At 52.9% G+C, this 16,972-nt stretch overlaps 1 protein-coding gene across 2 annotated transcripts in view; it reads right to left on the bottom strand.

Moving 5' to 3' along the window:
* Window positions 1–38: 38 nt before the first annotated feature.
* ACSS2 (acyl-CoA synthetase short chain family member 2) overlaps window positions 39–16,972 on the bottom strand; it is a 31,110-nt gene continuing 14,176 nt past the window's right edge. The window contains exons 3-19 of one of the 2 annotated variants that reach the window (XM_068207482.1): window positions 13,727–13,818; window positions 13,139–13,242; window positions 12,783–12,855; window positions 11,922–11,997; window positions 10,908–11,022; window positions 9,320–9,358; window positions 7,451–7,588; window positions 7,054–7,224; window positions 6,408–6,541; window positions 6,040–6,172; window positions 5,575–5,631; window positions 5,219–5,299; window positions 4,600–4,708; window positions 4,391–4,459; window positions 3,114–3,290; window positions 2,315–2,389; window positions 39–1,797 (exon numbers count right to left, since the gene is read on the bottom strand). In XM_068207482.1, the coding sequence (XP_068063583.1) occupies window positions 1,670–1,797; window positions 2,315–2,389; window positions 3,114–3,290; window positions 4,391–4,459; window positions 4,600–4,708; window positions 5,219–5,299; window positions 5,575–5,631; window positions 6,040–6,172; window positions 6,408–6,541; window positions 7,054–7,224; window positions 7,451–7,588; window positions 9,320–9,358; window positions 10,908–11,022; window positions 11,922–11,997; window positions 12,783–12,855; window positions 13,139–13,242; window positions 13,727–13,818 (1,771 nt within the window). In that variant the 3' untranslated portion in view covers window positions 39–1,669. The remainder of the gene's footprint in view (window positions 1,798–2,314; window positions 2,390–3,113; window positions 3,291–4,390; window positions 4,460–4,599; window positions 4,709–5,218; window positions 5,300–5,574; window positions 5,632–6,039; window positions 6,173–6,407; window positions 6,542–7,053; window positions 7,225–7,450; window positions 7,589–9,319; window positions 9,359–10,907; window positions 11,023–11,921; window positions 11,998–12,782; window positions 12,856–13,138; window positions 13,243–13,726; window positions 13,819–16,972) is intronic. The other variant, XM_068207484.1, reaches the window with a different exon arrangement.

Consider the following 16,972-nt stretch of genomic DNA (forward strand, 5'->3'; position numbering starts at 1 on the left):
CACACAAGCACCTACCACCCACATACATTCCAAGCCTGTTTCCATTGTGTTTTCTTGAATTTTATTCCATTTTGCATTAAATTCTCGCTGTTTTCCAGCCAAAATTACATAGCTGACAAAGTAACAGGAAGAACAATGATGTAGGAATCCTGTCACCAAGGTGGCACAATCCAGTGGTACAGAGCTGTGGGGCACATGGGACACAGGCAGGCACCGAGGGTACAGGTGACACAGGTGCTGTGCCAGTGAGAGCAGCAGGTAACAAGTGAGATTTGGGACTTGGCCAACAGCCCAGCAGAGCACCCCAACACCTGCCCTGAGCACCCTGACCCAGAGGCAGCTGCTCGACCTTTCCAGCCCCAAGTCAGCTCAGGTTGCAGGTAATCCCTGGCCACTGGCACTCCCCAAACAAGTTTTAAAGCCCAGTTCTCCTTTGGTTTAAGTGCAAAATCAAACAGTTCACATGCAGGTTTCATAGGGACATTGCAAAGGAGGTATGAGCCCCAGCTCAGCCCTGGCTGGAGTTAAATGTCCTTCACTGGAGGAAGGATGGCTTTGGCAGGACCCTGGTGGTGGTCAAGGCTCTTGGGGAAAAGGTTTGGGGGCCTTTAGCTCTCATCATCCTTAAGCCAAGTCAGATTTAAGCAAACACTAACTTTAAACATCTCCCACCATTTTTTCCTGATGAGGAAATGTGTAGGACTCCCACAGCCCTGCCTGCCTTGGTTTCTCTGCTTTATCAGTGGTCATGGTGCCATGGGAAAGGTGCCTCTGCCTGGCTCCATTTCCTCTCCATCCTTTGGTGTAACAGCTCCCAGTCCTCACCCAGGACACAAAAGGAGCATCCAGCTGCTCCAGCTCTGCTTCAGCTGTGAGCTGGTAGCAGCAGGGCTGGAGGAACGGGGGCTCCATGGAACATGTCACACTAAGGTTTTTCCCTTCCTGGCTCCAGTGGTGTCCATGGCCAGTGAAGGACCCCGGGCTGGGGACAATGCACCAGCTGGCACAACACAGTGAGGAAGCAGCAGGTCTTGGTACCAGATTGCCCCAAAAACCCTGTTTAAAGCCCAGAGCTCCCTGGAGCCTTGCCCCACTCCCCTGGAGGCTCCAGGCAGCTGTGCTAGCAGCAGGCCAGTGGATGCAGGATGAGCACAACTGTGCAGTGATGATGTGGCTGCTGCAGTGCTCCTAGAGCTTGCAGCACTCCAAGCACAAAAGGAAGCTCAGCTGCTCTGTGGGCAGTGGTGGATGCCCCTCCCAGGCCTGCCTGCATTGAGTAACTCCAGCATCACTTCCCCTCCAACCCCCAAAGCTCCTTCCCACTGTGCACAAGGTGCCAGGGCCCCTCCAGGACATAAAGTAAATTAACACCCTTTCCCCCACCCCCCAAATTAAATTAAAATCAAGAACGAGGTGCTGAAAAGGGAGGAGGACGAGTCCCTCTGTGCACCAGGCTGACCCTCAGATGTGTGACATCCATCTGGAACACGACAGACACCTCATCCAGGGCATGGACACAGCCTCTCCAGAGCCAGACTCTCCTCATTCCTACGATTGGTACATTCAATTCAACAGGTGAAGGTTTCCTTCCCGGGCAGGCAGCGGCTGTTGGAGGGACCTGCTCATCAGGTGCCACTGCCACTGTTCTCAGCAGGGACAGGTCCTGCTGCTACTGCTTAGTGTCACATCTGCTGTTGAAAAGGTGTTTGATGATGCCCGGGTCTGCCAAGGTGGAGATGTCCCCCAGGTCTTGGTCATTTTTGGCAATCTTCCTTAATATCCGTCTGGTGATCTTTCCTGTAATGACAGCCAAGAAAGGGAAGCAGGAGTCAGAATCCCAGGATGGTCTGGGTTGGAAGGGATTGTAAAGATCATCTCTTTCCAACCCCCTGCCATGGGCAGGGACACCTTCCACTGTCCCAGGGTGCTCCAAGCTCTGTCCAGCCTGGCCTTGGACACTCCCAGGGATCCAGGAGCAGCCACAGCTGCTCTGGGCAACCTGTGCCAGGGCCTCCCCACCCTCACAGGGAACAATTCCTTCCTTATGTCTATTTAATCTACACCTGCCTTCCACTAGTTTAAAACCATCATCCCTTGTCCTTCATTGTCTGTCCATATAAAAAGTCCCTCTCCCCAGGAGTCAGGATCTCTTCAGCATCCTTAGCAGAAGTGGGAAGTACCAGACCTGCACATCCTGCTCGCCCTTGGCTTGTACCTCCCCTAATCTGACAGCCCTGGACAAACAGAGCAGGGCTGATCAATTTCCACTGGCAGGGACTGTCCAGTCCTCCCCAGCATTACCCCTGGAACTCACCTGAGCGGGTTTTGGGCAGGCTGGGGGCATACTGGATGTAATCAGGTGTTGCTATGGGCCCAATTTTTTCTCTGACTGCAAAAAAAAGAGATTTTCATTGCAAGGATGAGGAGAAGCCACACATCCTTTCCATGACAGAAGAACAGAAGGTTAAGACACAGCGCCCAGCTCCTGAGACACCTGGCAGGGCAGTGACTGGGGCTGCTACACCTGCAGCTACCCAGTGGAAGGGGACAACAAAACCTGCAATACCAACAGGGCCAGAAAAACAGCTCCCCAAGTGAGAGTACTCATTTTTTCACTCCCTCCATCTTCCAGAGACCTCCCTAACAGCTACAACCAACACCACGACCATTCTGATAGTGCAAGGATTGATTCAAATTTACTCTTGGGTTCCTCCAGAGAAGAAGCTGCCATGGGTCTGCTGCATGTATTCAATGCTGCAGTTTGCAATGAAACAGCTCCTTGAGAGCAAAACACCCAGAGCACCACCCTACAGAAACCCCATGATCCTCTCAGGATGTCCCTGTCTGCCAGGGAGAGCCCTGCTGCAAACAAAAGCCTGCTGAGCACCCCAGTCCCTCACAGGGCTGCCCACGAGGCAGAGATGGCATCACATGAGCAGCCAAAGGCTGAGAGAACTAATTTTAGTCTTTGTCAGCCGTGCTCTGTAATCAAGAGGCACCTTGTGGCAGTTGTCCACGCTGCACTCCCCAGACCACAGGCAAGCACCCAAGCCCTTAACCCCTCCAGCACCTGTCCTCCCCCTGCCTGCTTCCCAGTATTTGGCTGTTGCTACCTTGTTTTTTGAGCTCATCTGTGAGGTTCTTGGTGAACTCGTGGCCCTCTCTCAGGGTCACAAAGCAGTAGAGGCACTCGCCCTTCAGGGGGTGGGGGTGGCTGACCACGGCGGCCTCGGCCACCGCCGCGTGCTCCACCAGGGCTGACTCCACCTCGGCCGTGCTCAGCAAGTGGCCTGGAAACAAGGGGGAGACAGAGCTTTAGAGACCTGCAGGAAGAGGCCTGAGGCTGTAAAAGGCCCTAAGCTACAGATTTGAGATCATCAGTTTGATGTGCTTGGGAAAGGACAACAGTTGGAGAGTGAAACTCATTTCTGCAGTGCTCTGGAAGCTGCCAGGTGTCACTCACCTGCAGAAGCCACCTCCCTTGGCTGTTCCCCCTCCCACCTTAAGGCTTCTTTCTGGAACAGATCATGAACAGTTCACAGTGAAGCACAGGCACAGGCTGAGGTGGAGCTGGATTTGGCAAGAGGAGACCTGCCCACATGGTCAGCCAGAAGGTGCAGAGGAAGAGGTTGGATCTGCAGAGTCCAGGCTCCAGCCCAGTGCTGTGGGGAGGGACAATGACACTCCGCGTCTTGGGGCAGGGGCACAACTCAGTCCTGCACACCTCTGCTCCTGTACATTCCACCCCAGCACTGCTGTCACAGCCACAGGAAAGTGGTCAACTCCCAGAATGATCAGTTGGTGGAGAATCAGGCACTGCTGGTCAGGTGAAAGGATCTCATTTGATCCAGGGACAAGTCAAGCAGCACCTCAGAGCTAGCAGGACTTACCTGGAGGATACAGGCTTCAGGAAAGGAGGGAGGGAACTATTAAATAGAGTACATGGAAAATGATGGGCTGAGAAGCAGCTGAATCTCAAAGACTCAGTGAGAGAGGTGGGAGAATCTTCAGAGCTCTGAGCAGCCTGATCCAGCTTTGAGGTGAGCCCTCCATGGAGCAGCAGGGTGGATTAGCAACCCCATGGTCCTGCCCAAACTCTGTGAATTCCCTGTGGCCCTAAATCCTTCAGCAGAGGTGCCCTGGCTGGTTACAGAAGGTTCCTTCCCTCCAAGGCTTTGTCTCCAGGGAAAATGGTGCAGGAAGTCACCAAGTCACAGGCTTGTGTGTCCCTGAAATAACCCTGACCCAGAAACTGGATCCACCTTGAGGACAAGCTGCTGAGCAGAATCACAGGTGCAAAACCATCCCCATAAAGCAGATGCCTTTTGAAATGGATGCAGAAGTGTCACAAAGCACATTGGTCCCCAATGAAGACAAAACTCCTTCTTACCAGAAACATTCAACATGTCATCAATTCGCCCTGTGATCCAGTAATAACCATCTTTATCTCTTCTGCAACCTAAAAATAGCCAGAAATGAGTGTGAGGCAGCAGTGCCAGCCCTCGGAGCAAGTGATAAGGGATTCTGAGAGCAGGGCAGGGCAAGATTTGCATTGCTGTCCCCAGGCCCCTGTGACCACACCAGGCTGGACCCCCTTACCATCGCCTGTCACGTAGTACCCAGGGAACTTCTTGAAGTAAATGGTTTCAAACTGCTGGTGCTTTCCATAGAGGGTGCGCATGATCCCTGGCCAGGGCTGCTTAAACACCTGGGGGTGAGAAACACAGAGCTGGGGCAGTGAGAGCCAAAGCAATAACCCAGGTTTGCACCACGGTGAGAGAGATGTCAGAGACAGCCATGAGCAGCACTCAGACACTTGCTGCCAGTGCTGACCCACTGGGAAAGTCTCACCAGCTTTGGCCAGGGGGAAGGAGCTTGGCTGAGCAGTTGTTCCCATCCTCCTGCCTTGCCCATATGTGCATTTAGTGATCCCACAAAGTTACGGCCTTGGAGGGAGTTCCCACCACCCAAGCGTGTGTGGACCAGAGTTAGAGGAGGTAGAATCACAAATTTTTTAAGGCTGGAAAAGTCCAACCATCACCCACATTCACCGCTAAACCATGTCCTCAAGTGCCACCTCCACACATTTTTGACCACTTGTAGGGATGGTGACTCTACCCCTTCCCTGGGCCAAAAGATGTGGATATTCCACCAGGAATGTCCCACAGCTCAGAGGAAATGGACAAAGGGAGGGTGGGGAAGATCAACCATTCCTTACCAGGTAACCTTCTGCTTCTCCTTCCAGCTCTTCCCCTGACTCGCTCAGGATGGCAGGGACCACACCGAAAAAGGGGAATGTCTGCCATGAGGAGCAGAGAGAAAGGAGAGATGGAGGTGAATCTCTGCATTAGACCCCCATTAAGCAGAGGGACTGGGAGGCAGGGCAAGGGCAGCTTTGGAGAGCTGTGGTACATGGGGCCCACAAGTGTGGCTGCACGGGGCCTAGGATTTGGGTGGTGGTCACCTCCCCATGTGCACCACTGTCCCCCCACCCCCTGGCAGGCTGCAACCACCCAGCCATGGCACAGACAGGGCCCTGTTGAGGCTCCTGGGCAGGAGAACACAAGTACTCACAGCAGAGCCTGGCTTCATGGGGGTGGCAGCAGGAAGGGGTGTCAGCATGTGGCCTCCCTGCAAAGAGAGGCAAAACTCAGTGAGTTTGGGCCGTGCCAGCCCATCCCACAGCTGTGCCATCAGCTCTGGGAACAACACATCCCAGTCAGGGCTACTCAGAGCAGGTGTGGAGATGGGAAGGATATGGCAGTGGATGGGCAATCTGGGCACAAAGCTTTGGAGCTGGGGGAGAGAAAGAGAGGCAGGAGAGCAGTGTCCAGAGCAGACTTTGGAAAAGACCCTTTGGAGAGGAAGATTTCTCCTTCTGGAGCCTGCTTGAGTTCCAGGATAGGAAGAGAAGGGGCACATCAGAGTTTCCTGGGCAGGCCAAACAAGTAGTCCCCACAGACCCCAAATCCCACTATGGGAAACCTGCAGGGAGCATAAGGGACAGAGAGGTGCCAGGGACACCCAGCAAGGACTCACCGTCTCTGTCTGCCAGAAGGTGTCCACAATGGGACATCTCTCCTCTCCCACCACACGGTAGTACCACAGCCAGGCCTCGGGGTTGATGGGCTCACCCACGGTCCCCAGCACCTTCAGGGACTTCCTGCTGTGCCTGCACAGAGGAGGGGGCTGGCAGGGGCTCAGCAGGCTATGGAGCTGTGAGCCTGCTGCACAGCAGAGCCTGTAGAAACCCCTGGGCTACCCAAAATGGACTTTCCAGATAAAGGTCAGAGCTTTCTCAGCACTCTTCCACAGGGGAAGAGAGGAGACCTGAGTCATCCTGGCATCTCCCTCTCAACCCTGCTGTGCAAAGCCAATGTCCTCCTTCCACTGGGACAGGCACTCACTTTTTGACAGGCTCCTCGCCGTACTTCATCAGCAGCCGGATGGCCGTGGGTGCTGTGTAGAACTTGGTCACCTTGTACTTGTCAATGATGCTCCACATTCTGCCAACATCTGGGTAGGTGGGGACACCTTCAAACTGAGCAGGAGACAGAGCAGTGACACAGCAGTTCCTCACTGCTCCCCACTTGCAGTACCTGCCCAAGCAGGAGGAGCCAAACAGCAGCTGGACCCCAGCATGTCCTTATAGGGGAACCACACAGTGAAACCAGCCCAGGTGAAGGATCCCCCCTCACTGGGCAGATGTCATCCCCCTCATCCTTGCAGATGTCCCCTGAAAAGTTGTCAAATCAGCATCAGCATCAATCACACCCTGATTGAGTTTTTGCATTAAGTCAGAGAAGCCCCGGCTCCATTGGTACACAAGGCTTGTACTTTTATGGGAAATAAACAGGGGAGCATTTGAAAAAATTAACCAGCCAAAAGCCAACCACAAACTACTCCCCTGAGCAGTCACTATGCCCTCCCTGGAGAGCACCACCCTTCCTCACAGAGCCCTGCACACCATCACGGAGCAGTGCAGGGATGCAGCTCAGCACCACCATCTCCCTTTTCCTGGAGTGAAAGCAGCCACTGGCACACAGCACTCACCAACACGCTGGTGGCCCCGTTTGCCAGGGGGCCGTAGGTGAGGTAGGAATGGCCCGTTATCCATCCGATGTCGGCCGTGCACCAGTACACATCCTCAGGTTGGTAATCAAACACGTATTTAAAGGAGGTGGCAGCAAAAATCATGTACCCACCCACGGTGTGCAGCACACCCTGCGAGGAGAAGGCACAGGAATGTCAGGGTGAGCTCCCACTATCACCCTCACCCTGCCAGGCCCAGCTGAGCATTGCTGAGCTCCAACAGCAGCTGAGCAGGAATAAGCAGCACAGCCCCTTTCTAAGACCTCTGTGGCTCCTCTTCCTGCTGGGGCCTCCCAGCTCCCCCAGCTGAGGGGTTCCTGTGGCTCAGCCCGTCCCGTGCAGGGAGCTGGGAGCGCACCTTGGGTTTGCCAGTGGAGCCGCTCGTGTAGAGGATGAAGAGCTCGTCCTCGGCGTCGCACCACTCGGGCTCGCACTCTGTGCTGGCACCACGCATCAGCTCATGCCACCACACATCCATGGCTGGGTTCCAGGGCGTCTGAGGAAAGCACAAGATTAGAAACAGGCTTGTCCAAAAACAAGAGAGGAGGGATGAGGAGCACAGCCCAAACCTCGCCCCCTCACGGGCCATCGAGGGGGATGTTCACAGCACAGCCTGCTGCAAACCATGCACCAGAGCTGCAGCTCCCACTCCCAAAGCTCCTTTTCACAGCCCACAGCCAGGAGGAAAACCTTCAAACACGGTCTGGCTGCAAGACTGTGTCTGAAGCAGAGTGTCCAGACCACAGGTAATGGTGATGAATCCCCGTGGGTGGCAGCAGCAGCCAGGAGAGGCTGGCAGCAGTTGCCCTGGGCTGTTCCCACTACCAGGCTCCTCCTGCCCTGTGGGGCTGCCCCGAGCTGCAGTCCCACAGCCAAGCAGCAAGCACAGCCACACGTCCCACAGCCACCTATCCCACACACCTTGTGGGGAGCCTGATGGCAGCACGGCCCGAGATGAACAGCAGCATTGTGGGCTCACACTGCTTGGCCTTGCAGGCCCCCAAAAATATCTGTTCTCCGGGTTTTTAGGTAATAACTACCCAGGTAAGTGACTGCACCAATGCAGAGCCATCCAGCACTGGCTGACTGAAGATGCCAGAACTGTGACAGAGCCACCAAGCCTGTGGCTGATGGGCAGAGGTCACCCTGAGGGATGTTCTGGCTGCCCACCTCTCCAGGGTGGTGGCACAGTTCAGGACAAGACAACTTCCCCTGACCTTCTCACCTTCCCTCAGAGAAGCCTGGGGGAAGCTGGGTAAGGAACATGCCCCAGCCTCAGCTTGGACCTCCACTTCTCACATCTCTGTGAGGGCAAGACCTGACCCAGAGCCCTGCACGTTTCCTCCTCACAAAGCCAGACTTGCCACAGCTCCCTCAGCTGGGGTGCACAGAGAGCAGCCACAAGATGACTCTCTGCAGCCCTGAAGATGTTCATGAGACATCTGGAGGCACCTGACACATCAGGAGCACACAGCTCCTGCAGATGTGGTGCAAGGGACACCAGCTTCTTGGGAGTTTGGCACAACTCAGTCCACTTGGAAAGCTTTCATGGACCCTCAGGGCTCCTGGGTTTACCTGGCAAAGCAGTTTCTACAATTCTGTCCCAGCAGCAAGCTCCCAGCAAGGCACCAGGTAAACAAGCCCAAGGCTATCCAGCAGTTTTCTCTCACATCCCTCCTTGAAGGATCCCTGATTTAGCACCTCCAGTGCCCCAGGGAGGAGCTCAGACCCATGGCACTGTGTGTCTCTGCCTGCCTGCTCTGGGGGTCCAGAGGCTCCTTGGATGAGGCAGGCAGAGTCCACATGCTGGGTCTGGAGATCCAGGTTTGCTGCCTGTGGCCAGGAAGCTGCAGGTGACCCCTGCCAGCCTCCCCACAAAGGGAAGCGCATTGTGAGAGCTGCTTTTGAAAGGCAGAGAGCCAAACCCTGGCCTGGATGCTGACACTGCAGCCCAGTGGCTCTGCACTCCCCGGGCAGCACACTGGCTGTGCCCAGGGCTCACGGATGTGGCTCTGTTTCTGGAAGCACTGGTGGCACTGCATTCACCCCCACGCCGTGGGCAGCTCTGCCAAGCTGGGGAGGGTCTGTCACTGACATGCAGCTGCTGGCACCACGGTTAGGAGGGCACGTGTGGCTGGGTAGCCAGAGCAGTTAAGGGAGGTGGGGAGCTGCATGGGAAGCAGAAGGGAGGTGCCAAAAAGAGGAAGGCAGTGCTGTGTGTAAATACCTTGGGATGGAGTCTCTGTGAGCTTTCAGTCTTTTTTTCCTGTTAAAAATCCACAAAGAAGGTGTGAAATCTGAGAAGGAGAGGATCCACACCGGGCTTTGCAGGCAGGGAGCTGGAAGCCCACAGGCCTAGATGCTGGAAATCACCCTGGCAGGCTGGAAAATGCTCAGATCCAGGGCCAGGCCAGGAGATGCCCTCTGAGCAGAAGCCTGCCCATTTCCATCACCTTCCCAGGGTACCAGCTGCCCCCAGGGCAGGTCCCCAGGGCCACCCCCTGCACATGGCTGGCTGGAAACAGAGGCACAGAGCCAGCACACAGCCCACAGACCATCCAATAGCCTCACACAAGCCAATGGCACAGTAAAAATGCATCCATGACAGAAAGAATCCTTAAGAAAGTATGGAAACAAGTAGAGTAAAGAGAGCCAAAGGGTAAGAGACACCCTTCAGCCTCTCCCCAGGACATTCTGCACAAAATCCTCACCTCATCTACTGGAACCAGCACAGGGACAGGCTGCCCTGTAATCACCCTACCAGGGAAACCTCACCCAGGAAGGCTGGTCTGCTCCACTTTTCCCATTCCTTTGCATCTACTTTGCCCTCACTAAAGAAAGGGCAGAACAGGCCAAGGGACATGGCTAGGCTGTCAAACAAAGAGCAACACCGCAATACAATTAACACGGCTGAACGAAGGAAAATAACTCAAAGGTAGAGAATTTGCTGGACTTCTTGTTCCAGGGATGTGCACAGACCACTCTTCCTGAAAGCAGAGTCTAAAGCTCAAATACTCCCCAAACACAACCAATTTCTGAGCCAGCAGCAGCTGGGGGTAACTCAGTGCAAATAATCATCCAATGCAGATGGACAGAAGACAATGTGGCAAGATTTGGAGCTATGGGGTAGCTGAAAGTAACCTTTGGAGCAGCTAAGGGCTGGGCACAGCAGGGCTGCTCAGCAGCCTTGGGATGTCAGCAGGCAGCCAGAGCTCCACAACACCTTCTCCTCCTTCCACCCCCGTCTCACCACATGCCTCTGGGCCACATCCTTTCATCTCTAAGTAGCAAAGGAAAGCCCCAGCCTGAGAGCTGTCAGAGTCCCTGTGGCAGCTGCACAGACCCTGCACTGCTCTCAGCAGAGGACTGCTGCCCTGTCATGGGGCTGCACTGAGCTCACGCTCAGATCTGAGCACAAATCTCCTGGGCTTCCTCTCCTGCTGCCACTGTCACAGCTACAGTGCAGCACAGCATCGGTCTTTGCACAAAAGGGGAAAGAGACAAAGGGTTAGGAAGGAAAAGCCTTGTACTAGGCAGAGGAAAACGGGTTTCTTGTCCCTAGTGGCTTTGGAAGATGTACCCAGGGGTCCTGTGGGCTGGCAGCTTGTGAGGGTGTTAAAGGAAATATCAGGGAGAGGATCTTGGTAAGGAAAAGGAACCATTTTTCAGACCACTCACACGGCAACATCAGCAAGGAGGGGTGAAAACAGGAACAGGAGTATTCAGGGAATCACTGCAGTGGTTTTGCACTGATCAGTTTGCTGGTCTCTGGCTCGTGGTAATAAAACCCCCCTCTCATCCCACCAGGAACACACCTGCATTTCCTGGCACAGCCTTTTCAGAGGAGGAGACTTGCTGCAGGTCCCATCCACTGCTATCTCTTCCCTGCCCAGGTGCTTCACCACGATGCACTTTTTCAAAGAGGATCCCCTGTAAAAGGCAGGAGCTGTCACACTGGGCTGCTCAGGGGCTGAGCCAGTCCTTCCTGGGATTCACAGGCAGCACAGGAGGCAGGGCAGGGGCCTGGAGCTCCTTTTGTTGAGCTGGAGCATTTGCTGCCATGCAAACTCCATGGTACACCATGAACTTCCAAGGACACCAGCCACAGGACCAGCTTAGAGAGTAGGAACAGTCTGTGCACAGCTTACTGGGGATTTATCAGGTGTGATTCCTGGGAGGAAGTGGGGGTCCCACAAGTCTCTCTCCCAGGACACTGCTGTGGAGATTCCTTACAAATCCCAAATTTGCCTGCCTGTGACCAGGAACAAGCCCTCCTACTAGGAGATGTTAGTGGCTGCTCCAACCCCTAGGCATGACTGACTGTCTCAAAGGGAGGAAAGGCTTCCAAAGCCTGATTATACATCAAGGAAAGGTGTAGGTGTTCGCCTCCTTATGAGGGAAAAGACAGCCTACAGAACACTGACAGAATGATCTTATTTCCCTTCAACCCTGTTCAGGGTATCAGCACAGTCTCCACCAGTTAATGCCCAGCTTCAGGATCACCCCTGTACTCCCAGGTACCTATTTTTACAGACATAAAGCCTTATGTTTTCTTAAAGAGTTTGAATTTCTAATGTGCAGACTATCTGCCTTGAATTTCCATGTTTGATCAAACACACAAACCCACGTTCAGTCTCCCACAAGCTACACAGATGCTGTGTCTGTAAGCTTGGCAAAGTCATTTCACCAGGATTATTTCCCTTTCTGTAACATCTGATGAATGTTTGTGTCAGACCTGCTGCAGAGTCTGCCCACCTATGACAACTCCCACTTGTGCAGGAGCAGATTCTGGCAGCAATGCCCTTTTCTACAAGGGAATCCAAACTTACTTGTCTATACATTTCCGGATGGCTTCGTCTGCAATCTGCTTCAAGTTGACCAGTTTGTCCCCTCGATAAAAGGCATCTGCAAAATGGTGAGGGAAACATCAGAAGGATTTCCCAGCCAAGACAGCCTGGGACAGCTGGAGCATCAAGCAGTTTCAGGAGGGCAGAGCAGACTCATGCACTGGAGTGAGAGGAAGCAGACAAACAGCTGATGGGAAAGCTCTCCTAATGCACCCTTTTAGCCCAGAGAAACAGATGCCAAAAGACATGGTGGAATTCCTTCTCTGGGAGAAGTCCCAGTTTGACCTGGGAAATCTCTTGGGAATATTCTGTGGAAAATAATCCAGTGCATCCAGAACGTAGACTGCAGTTTAGTGGGTCCATTTCATGCCATGGGAATTAATGAAAACAGTATTTCTTGCACTTTTGGAAAAAAACAGCTGGGAAATGCAGTGGGCTTACATGCAACTACTACCACACTCTTGATCCTTTGCTTTACAAGGCTGAGAGCTGCAGCAGAAATGTCATTAAAACTGGGAAGGGTGGGAATTCTTACATTAGGCCTCCCTCAGGATACATCTTGCAAACATCTGGCTGATTTTCAGGAGAAACATGGACGAGAAATGTTTGGAAACATTCTATTAGCAGCTGATGACATCAAGCTTTACAGGATAAACTGAGGGGCTGCTCAGAGGCTTCACCACGTTTGGAGTGGGAAGCAGCATTCAGGAACAGCTACAGCACTGCACCCGCTTTGGGAGGCTCAGCTGAGGCACTGGGTTTCCCTCTTCCACTTCCAGGCTTTTAAAATAAAGATCTTTCAGCCATGCAACAGGAAGAGAGTTGCTCAGACGTTTGTTTTACCTGCCGTGATGAGGAGAGAGCAACCGCAGTCAAGGATCCGCTCGCAAAGGGATTCTGCAGAGAAACCTGCAAACTGCCAGAGAGCACACAGCAAAGTCAGCAAGGACACACAGAAACCCAGCCCCACACCCCACAGCTGCTGTGCTCTTCACCCAAGGCAAATGATTCACCACCAGGCACTGATGGAGAGAGCCAAAGGAGTTCATTGCACAGTGAATGCAGGGAAACGGCAGCATCTTAATTGAGCTTCCATCCACCTCATGGTCAGCACTCATCTTTCCAGCTCCTCTCCCAAAACCAAGAGCTGCTCCCCTCAGAGCTCAGCACCAAGAACAGCACAAAGAGCTTGTCCCTACCACAACAGAGTGCAGAGCTCCAATCCTGGCACAGGCGAGCATGGCTACGACCAGCTCCAGGATCATTGGCAAGTAGATGGAAACCCGGTCTCCTTTTTTCACCCCTGTGGAGGGAAAGTGAACATGGCATTTGTCAAAATGAACACATTAAATGGCTAAAGAACAGGACATAGAAATAAATCAATTCTTTTAATTCCACATTTATATGCACACAATAAAGCTTCAGCTGGAGTTGGAGTTGAAGCAGCCTTGGGTTTTACCTTTCAAGCACTATGGCTCTTGACAGATGATGACTAACAATCCATGTTCTCATCTGCCTCCCTGAAGGAAGAAGGAAAGTAACCAGAGCCCACTGCTTGCTGGAAAGCCCCAGAGCATGAAGCTTTGAGCACTGATTTCTTCCTTGTACAGCTGATATGACCAGCACTGATCAGTTTTCACAGACAGAGCCAGGAATGAATCATTGCAGAACAAATTGATGACAATTACTCAACAGACTGGCAATCACACAAGCAGTGACCCCAATCTCCAAACCCTTGGCCAAATGCCTCCCCAGTATCCAGTGCTCCTGTTGCCCCAGCTGTGTACCTTGGCTGCGGAGGACGTTGGCAAACTGGCAGACTTTGTGCAGCAGCTCACGGTAGGTGATTTTCATGGAATCCCCAGGTTCATTCCCTTCCCTGGAAAAGCAAGATAATCTTTGTCACTGTGCAGCAGTACAAGGTAAGGGTGACACTGAAAACTGCTCTGGCTAACAAATATGTCCTCACCTGCCCTTCTGAGCATAGAGTAACCAAACTCCAGATCCGATTCTGGACTAAAGCTCTGTAATAGTAGGAAAATTAAGTCCAAAGTGCCCAGCCCTGTGTAGATCACTACTGGAAGCAACTGAATGTGTGAAATGGAAATACCAGCACTTTCAGAGAGGCAAGAAGAGTCCAAATCTCAACAAAGAACCAAAGCTAAGAAAGAACCAAATCTCAACAAAGAACCAAAGCTCCTGAGCTAACCAGGCTCAGGAGCACTCTGGGATTTATGGCATGGCTCCCTCTCTCCTGGGTGCTCACTGTGCCTGCAGATATCTCGGCATGAAACACGGCCCATCGTGCAGCAACACCCAGCCCTCAAATACCTGACATCGGATGGGCTGCGATGGGATGCCAAGGCCTGTCTTGTTTTCCAAGGTCATATATAAATACACCCATGTATGTTTGTTCACTGTCATGCCTGCTCTGCCTTATTCTCCCTGTGCTCCTCTGTGAACCAACTCCAGGCTCCGGCAGCCCAGACTGTGATGGGAAGGAGACCCAAGGGACAAGAATGTCACATTCCCAGGGAAATGACTTGCTACTGAAGTAAAAACCAGCTAATTTTGATGTGACTCAACACTTCAGCCATGCAAATCAGGTGTCACTCTCAAAGTATCAGGAGATTCATAAAGAATTTGACATGACTTCACAGTGGAGAAACAGCAGTCTCCTACACTCTGGAAGGACACAGAGTCTCTCCAAGGCAGCCAGCACAGAAACTCTTGATCCATAGATGAATAGGGATATCACATCACTCTCAGCTGCCAGTGCTTCTGGAAAAGCGTCCCCTTAGTGTGTGCAGCCAAATGAAAAGTGCCACTGGTGCTGGGGAGAGGCCAGGAAGCACCTCCGTGCCATGTGCTCCCTCAGGACTGCAGCCAGGCTCTGCCTAGCACTGAAACAGAAACTTCACCTCTTCAACACGTCAAACAGAGCACTCCAAAACTAAGTACGGAATTCTAACAAAAACCAACTGCTTCCCCCAGCAACACAAACAGCAGGAAGGCTTCTGGGATGCAGAAATGCATAAAGCAACACCCTTATTTTCCCAAGCAAAGCTGTAAATCATGCCATTCTGTGCCAGCACAGCAGTGACCACATGCTCCAATGGCAGACATGGTCCTGGTAGAGAAACCACAAGAGCTGGGAGAGCCTCACTGATACAAGCTCTGCTCCTGCCCCATGTAGAACAGGGGTTCCAAAACTGGTGGATACACCTGGATCATCATTTGTGGACCTGCTGCTTACACACTTGCCTTATCCCTCTTGATACCCAGTTACACTCCTGAGTTCCACAGTGCTCTGCAGCAACTGGGACCATGGATACCTGCACTGACACAGGACAGAGAATCTTCCCACCGCTGGCTGCTGGAAGGGTGATCCCCTGCTTGATATTTTATGCAAGTTTGGCCCCTTCTAAGTGCAAAGGGGAGAGACACAAGAATACAAAGCTAAAGCAAAGCGTGGGAATGTGAACCAGTGTCCAAGGCAGGCGGCTCAGCCTTGACATTCCAGCATTTTCCTCTCCTTTTCCCATCACAGCCAGAAGCATCACTTTGAGCTAAATGACATGTGAAACTATTAGTCAAGGTCCCTTACAGCAGGACTCTCAGCTAGGAAAGGGAAACCAGGAAATCAGTTTCCTTTTTCATTCTGTTACTTGAGGTCAAAGATGCAAGAGCTGATTCCAGTGCTGGGCTGAGCAGCTGTAACTGATCTGGCTCACAGGAACAGCATCTGCTTCTGCTGTGTCTGGCTGCACACTAACTGCCTTCCCTCACCATCCAGGTCTTCCTTTGTGCACCTACATCAAGACTGGTGCTATGCAAACCTGCTTGTGTCCAGATGTATGGGATCACTGTGTGTGCAGCTCTCCCCTGAGCCACGAGCCTTGCTATGGAACAGCTCTTAAAAGACAATTACAATGCTTCCAAATGCAAGCTGGAGCATCCCAGCCCATTAATCCCTCATCTAAAGGCCACTGGGGTCTGCTGGGCACCACAGGCAGGCCCTGTGCAAACCAGCCCCCAGGTCAACAAACAGGGCAGGAAGGATGTCCCTTTGTCCGTGCTCTGACCCAGCAAAGGATCTAATTACAGCCTTTACTAAGGGAGGAACACATTAGGAGGAAAGACTAGCATAGGCTGCCCAGGCCCCTGTGTGCTATTTGGGGGCTGAGCAGCCAAGGGGAGAGGCAGGCAGGTCAGCCAAGCTGTGGGTTCTCAGGGGAGCAGCCCTGCACACGGTGCCCATGAGGGACACAGAGCTGCCCTGAGCCACCCGGCACGAGGCACCGCTCGGACATTCCTGCCCTCCCTGCACAAGAGAGGCACATCTCAAACACGCCAGGTCCTCCTCCTTGGCAGGATTTCGGAGGGACACTCAGGCCAAGGAATGTACCCAGGCTCGTCCCGAAGGCTGGAACTAAGGCCTCTTGCATAAGGCATTGCAAGAAAAGCACAGAGCGGAGTCAAAGAGAAGTTAAAACTTTTGCAAGGATTTTCAGGGGGTTTTTAAAGTCCTTTCCATCCATTTGCGTGACTGCAAAACAGCTCCCCTACCACCAGCAGGGCAAACCTTAGGCTCCAGGTTTTAAGAAGACATTTTGTTCAAGGGAAACAAATCGGGTCCTTGTTTCTACAGGACAAGATGCCTCTTTTCAGTGCATCTCCAGCCAAGGCCTCGAGCGGTCTCCCAAGAGCAGGCAAGTGCTTTACGTCTCCCTGCCTCTGAAAATAGTCTGGAGTGCCCACAGCTGTACACAGCAGGCAACAGCAGCACTCAGACTGCTAGGGCCTCTGCTCTGGCACAAAAGCCCAGTGAATGATGGATTTTAGACAGGGCATTTAAGGAATGCCCACTTGCATGCTATTGAGTACTCTGTGTCAAAACCGAGCCTGTAAACTCGTGGCACCCAAGTTCTGCCAGCAGCATCTTCCCAATGGTGCTTTTCTGACATAAGCAAGAGCTGTCAGCCCCGAGCATCTCACATGGGCTCCTTTGTCCGAATTCAACTGAAAAAGAA

Source organism: Anomalospiza imberbis, chromosome 17 (genome assembly GCF_031753505.1).
Source record: "Anomalospiza imberbis isolate Cuckoo-Finch-1a 21T00152 chromosome 17, ASM3175350v1, whole genome shotgun sequence".
Taxonomy (NCBI): Eukaryota; Metazoa; Chordata; class Aves; order Passeriformes; family Viduidae; genus Anomalospiza; species Anomalospiza imberbis.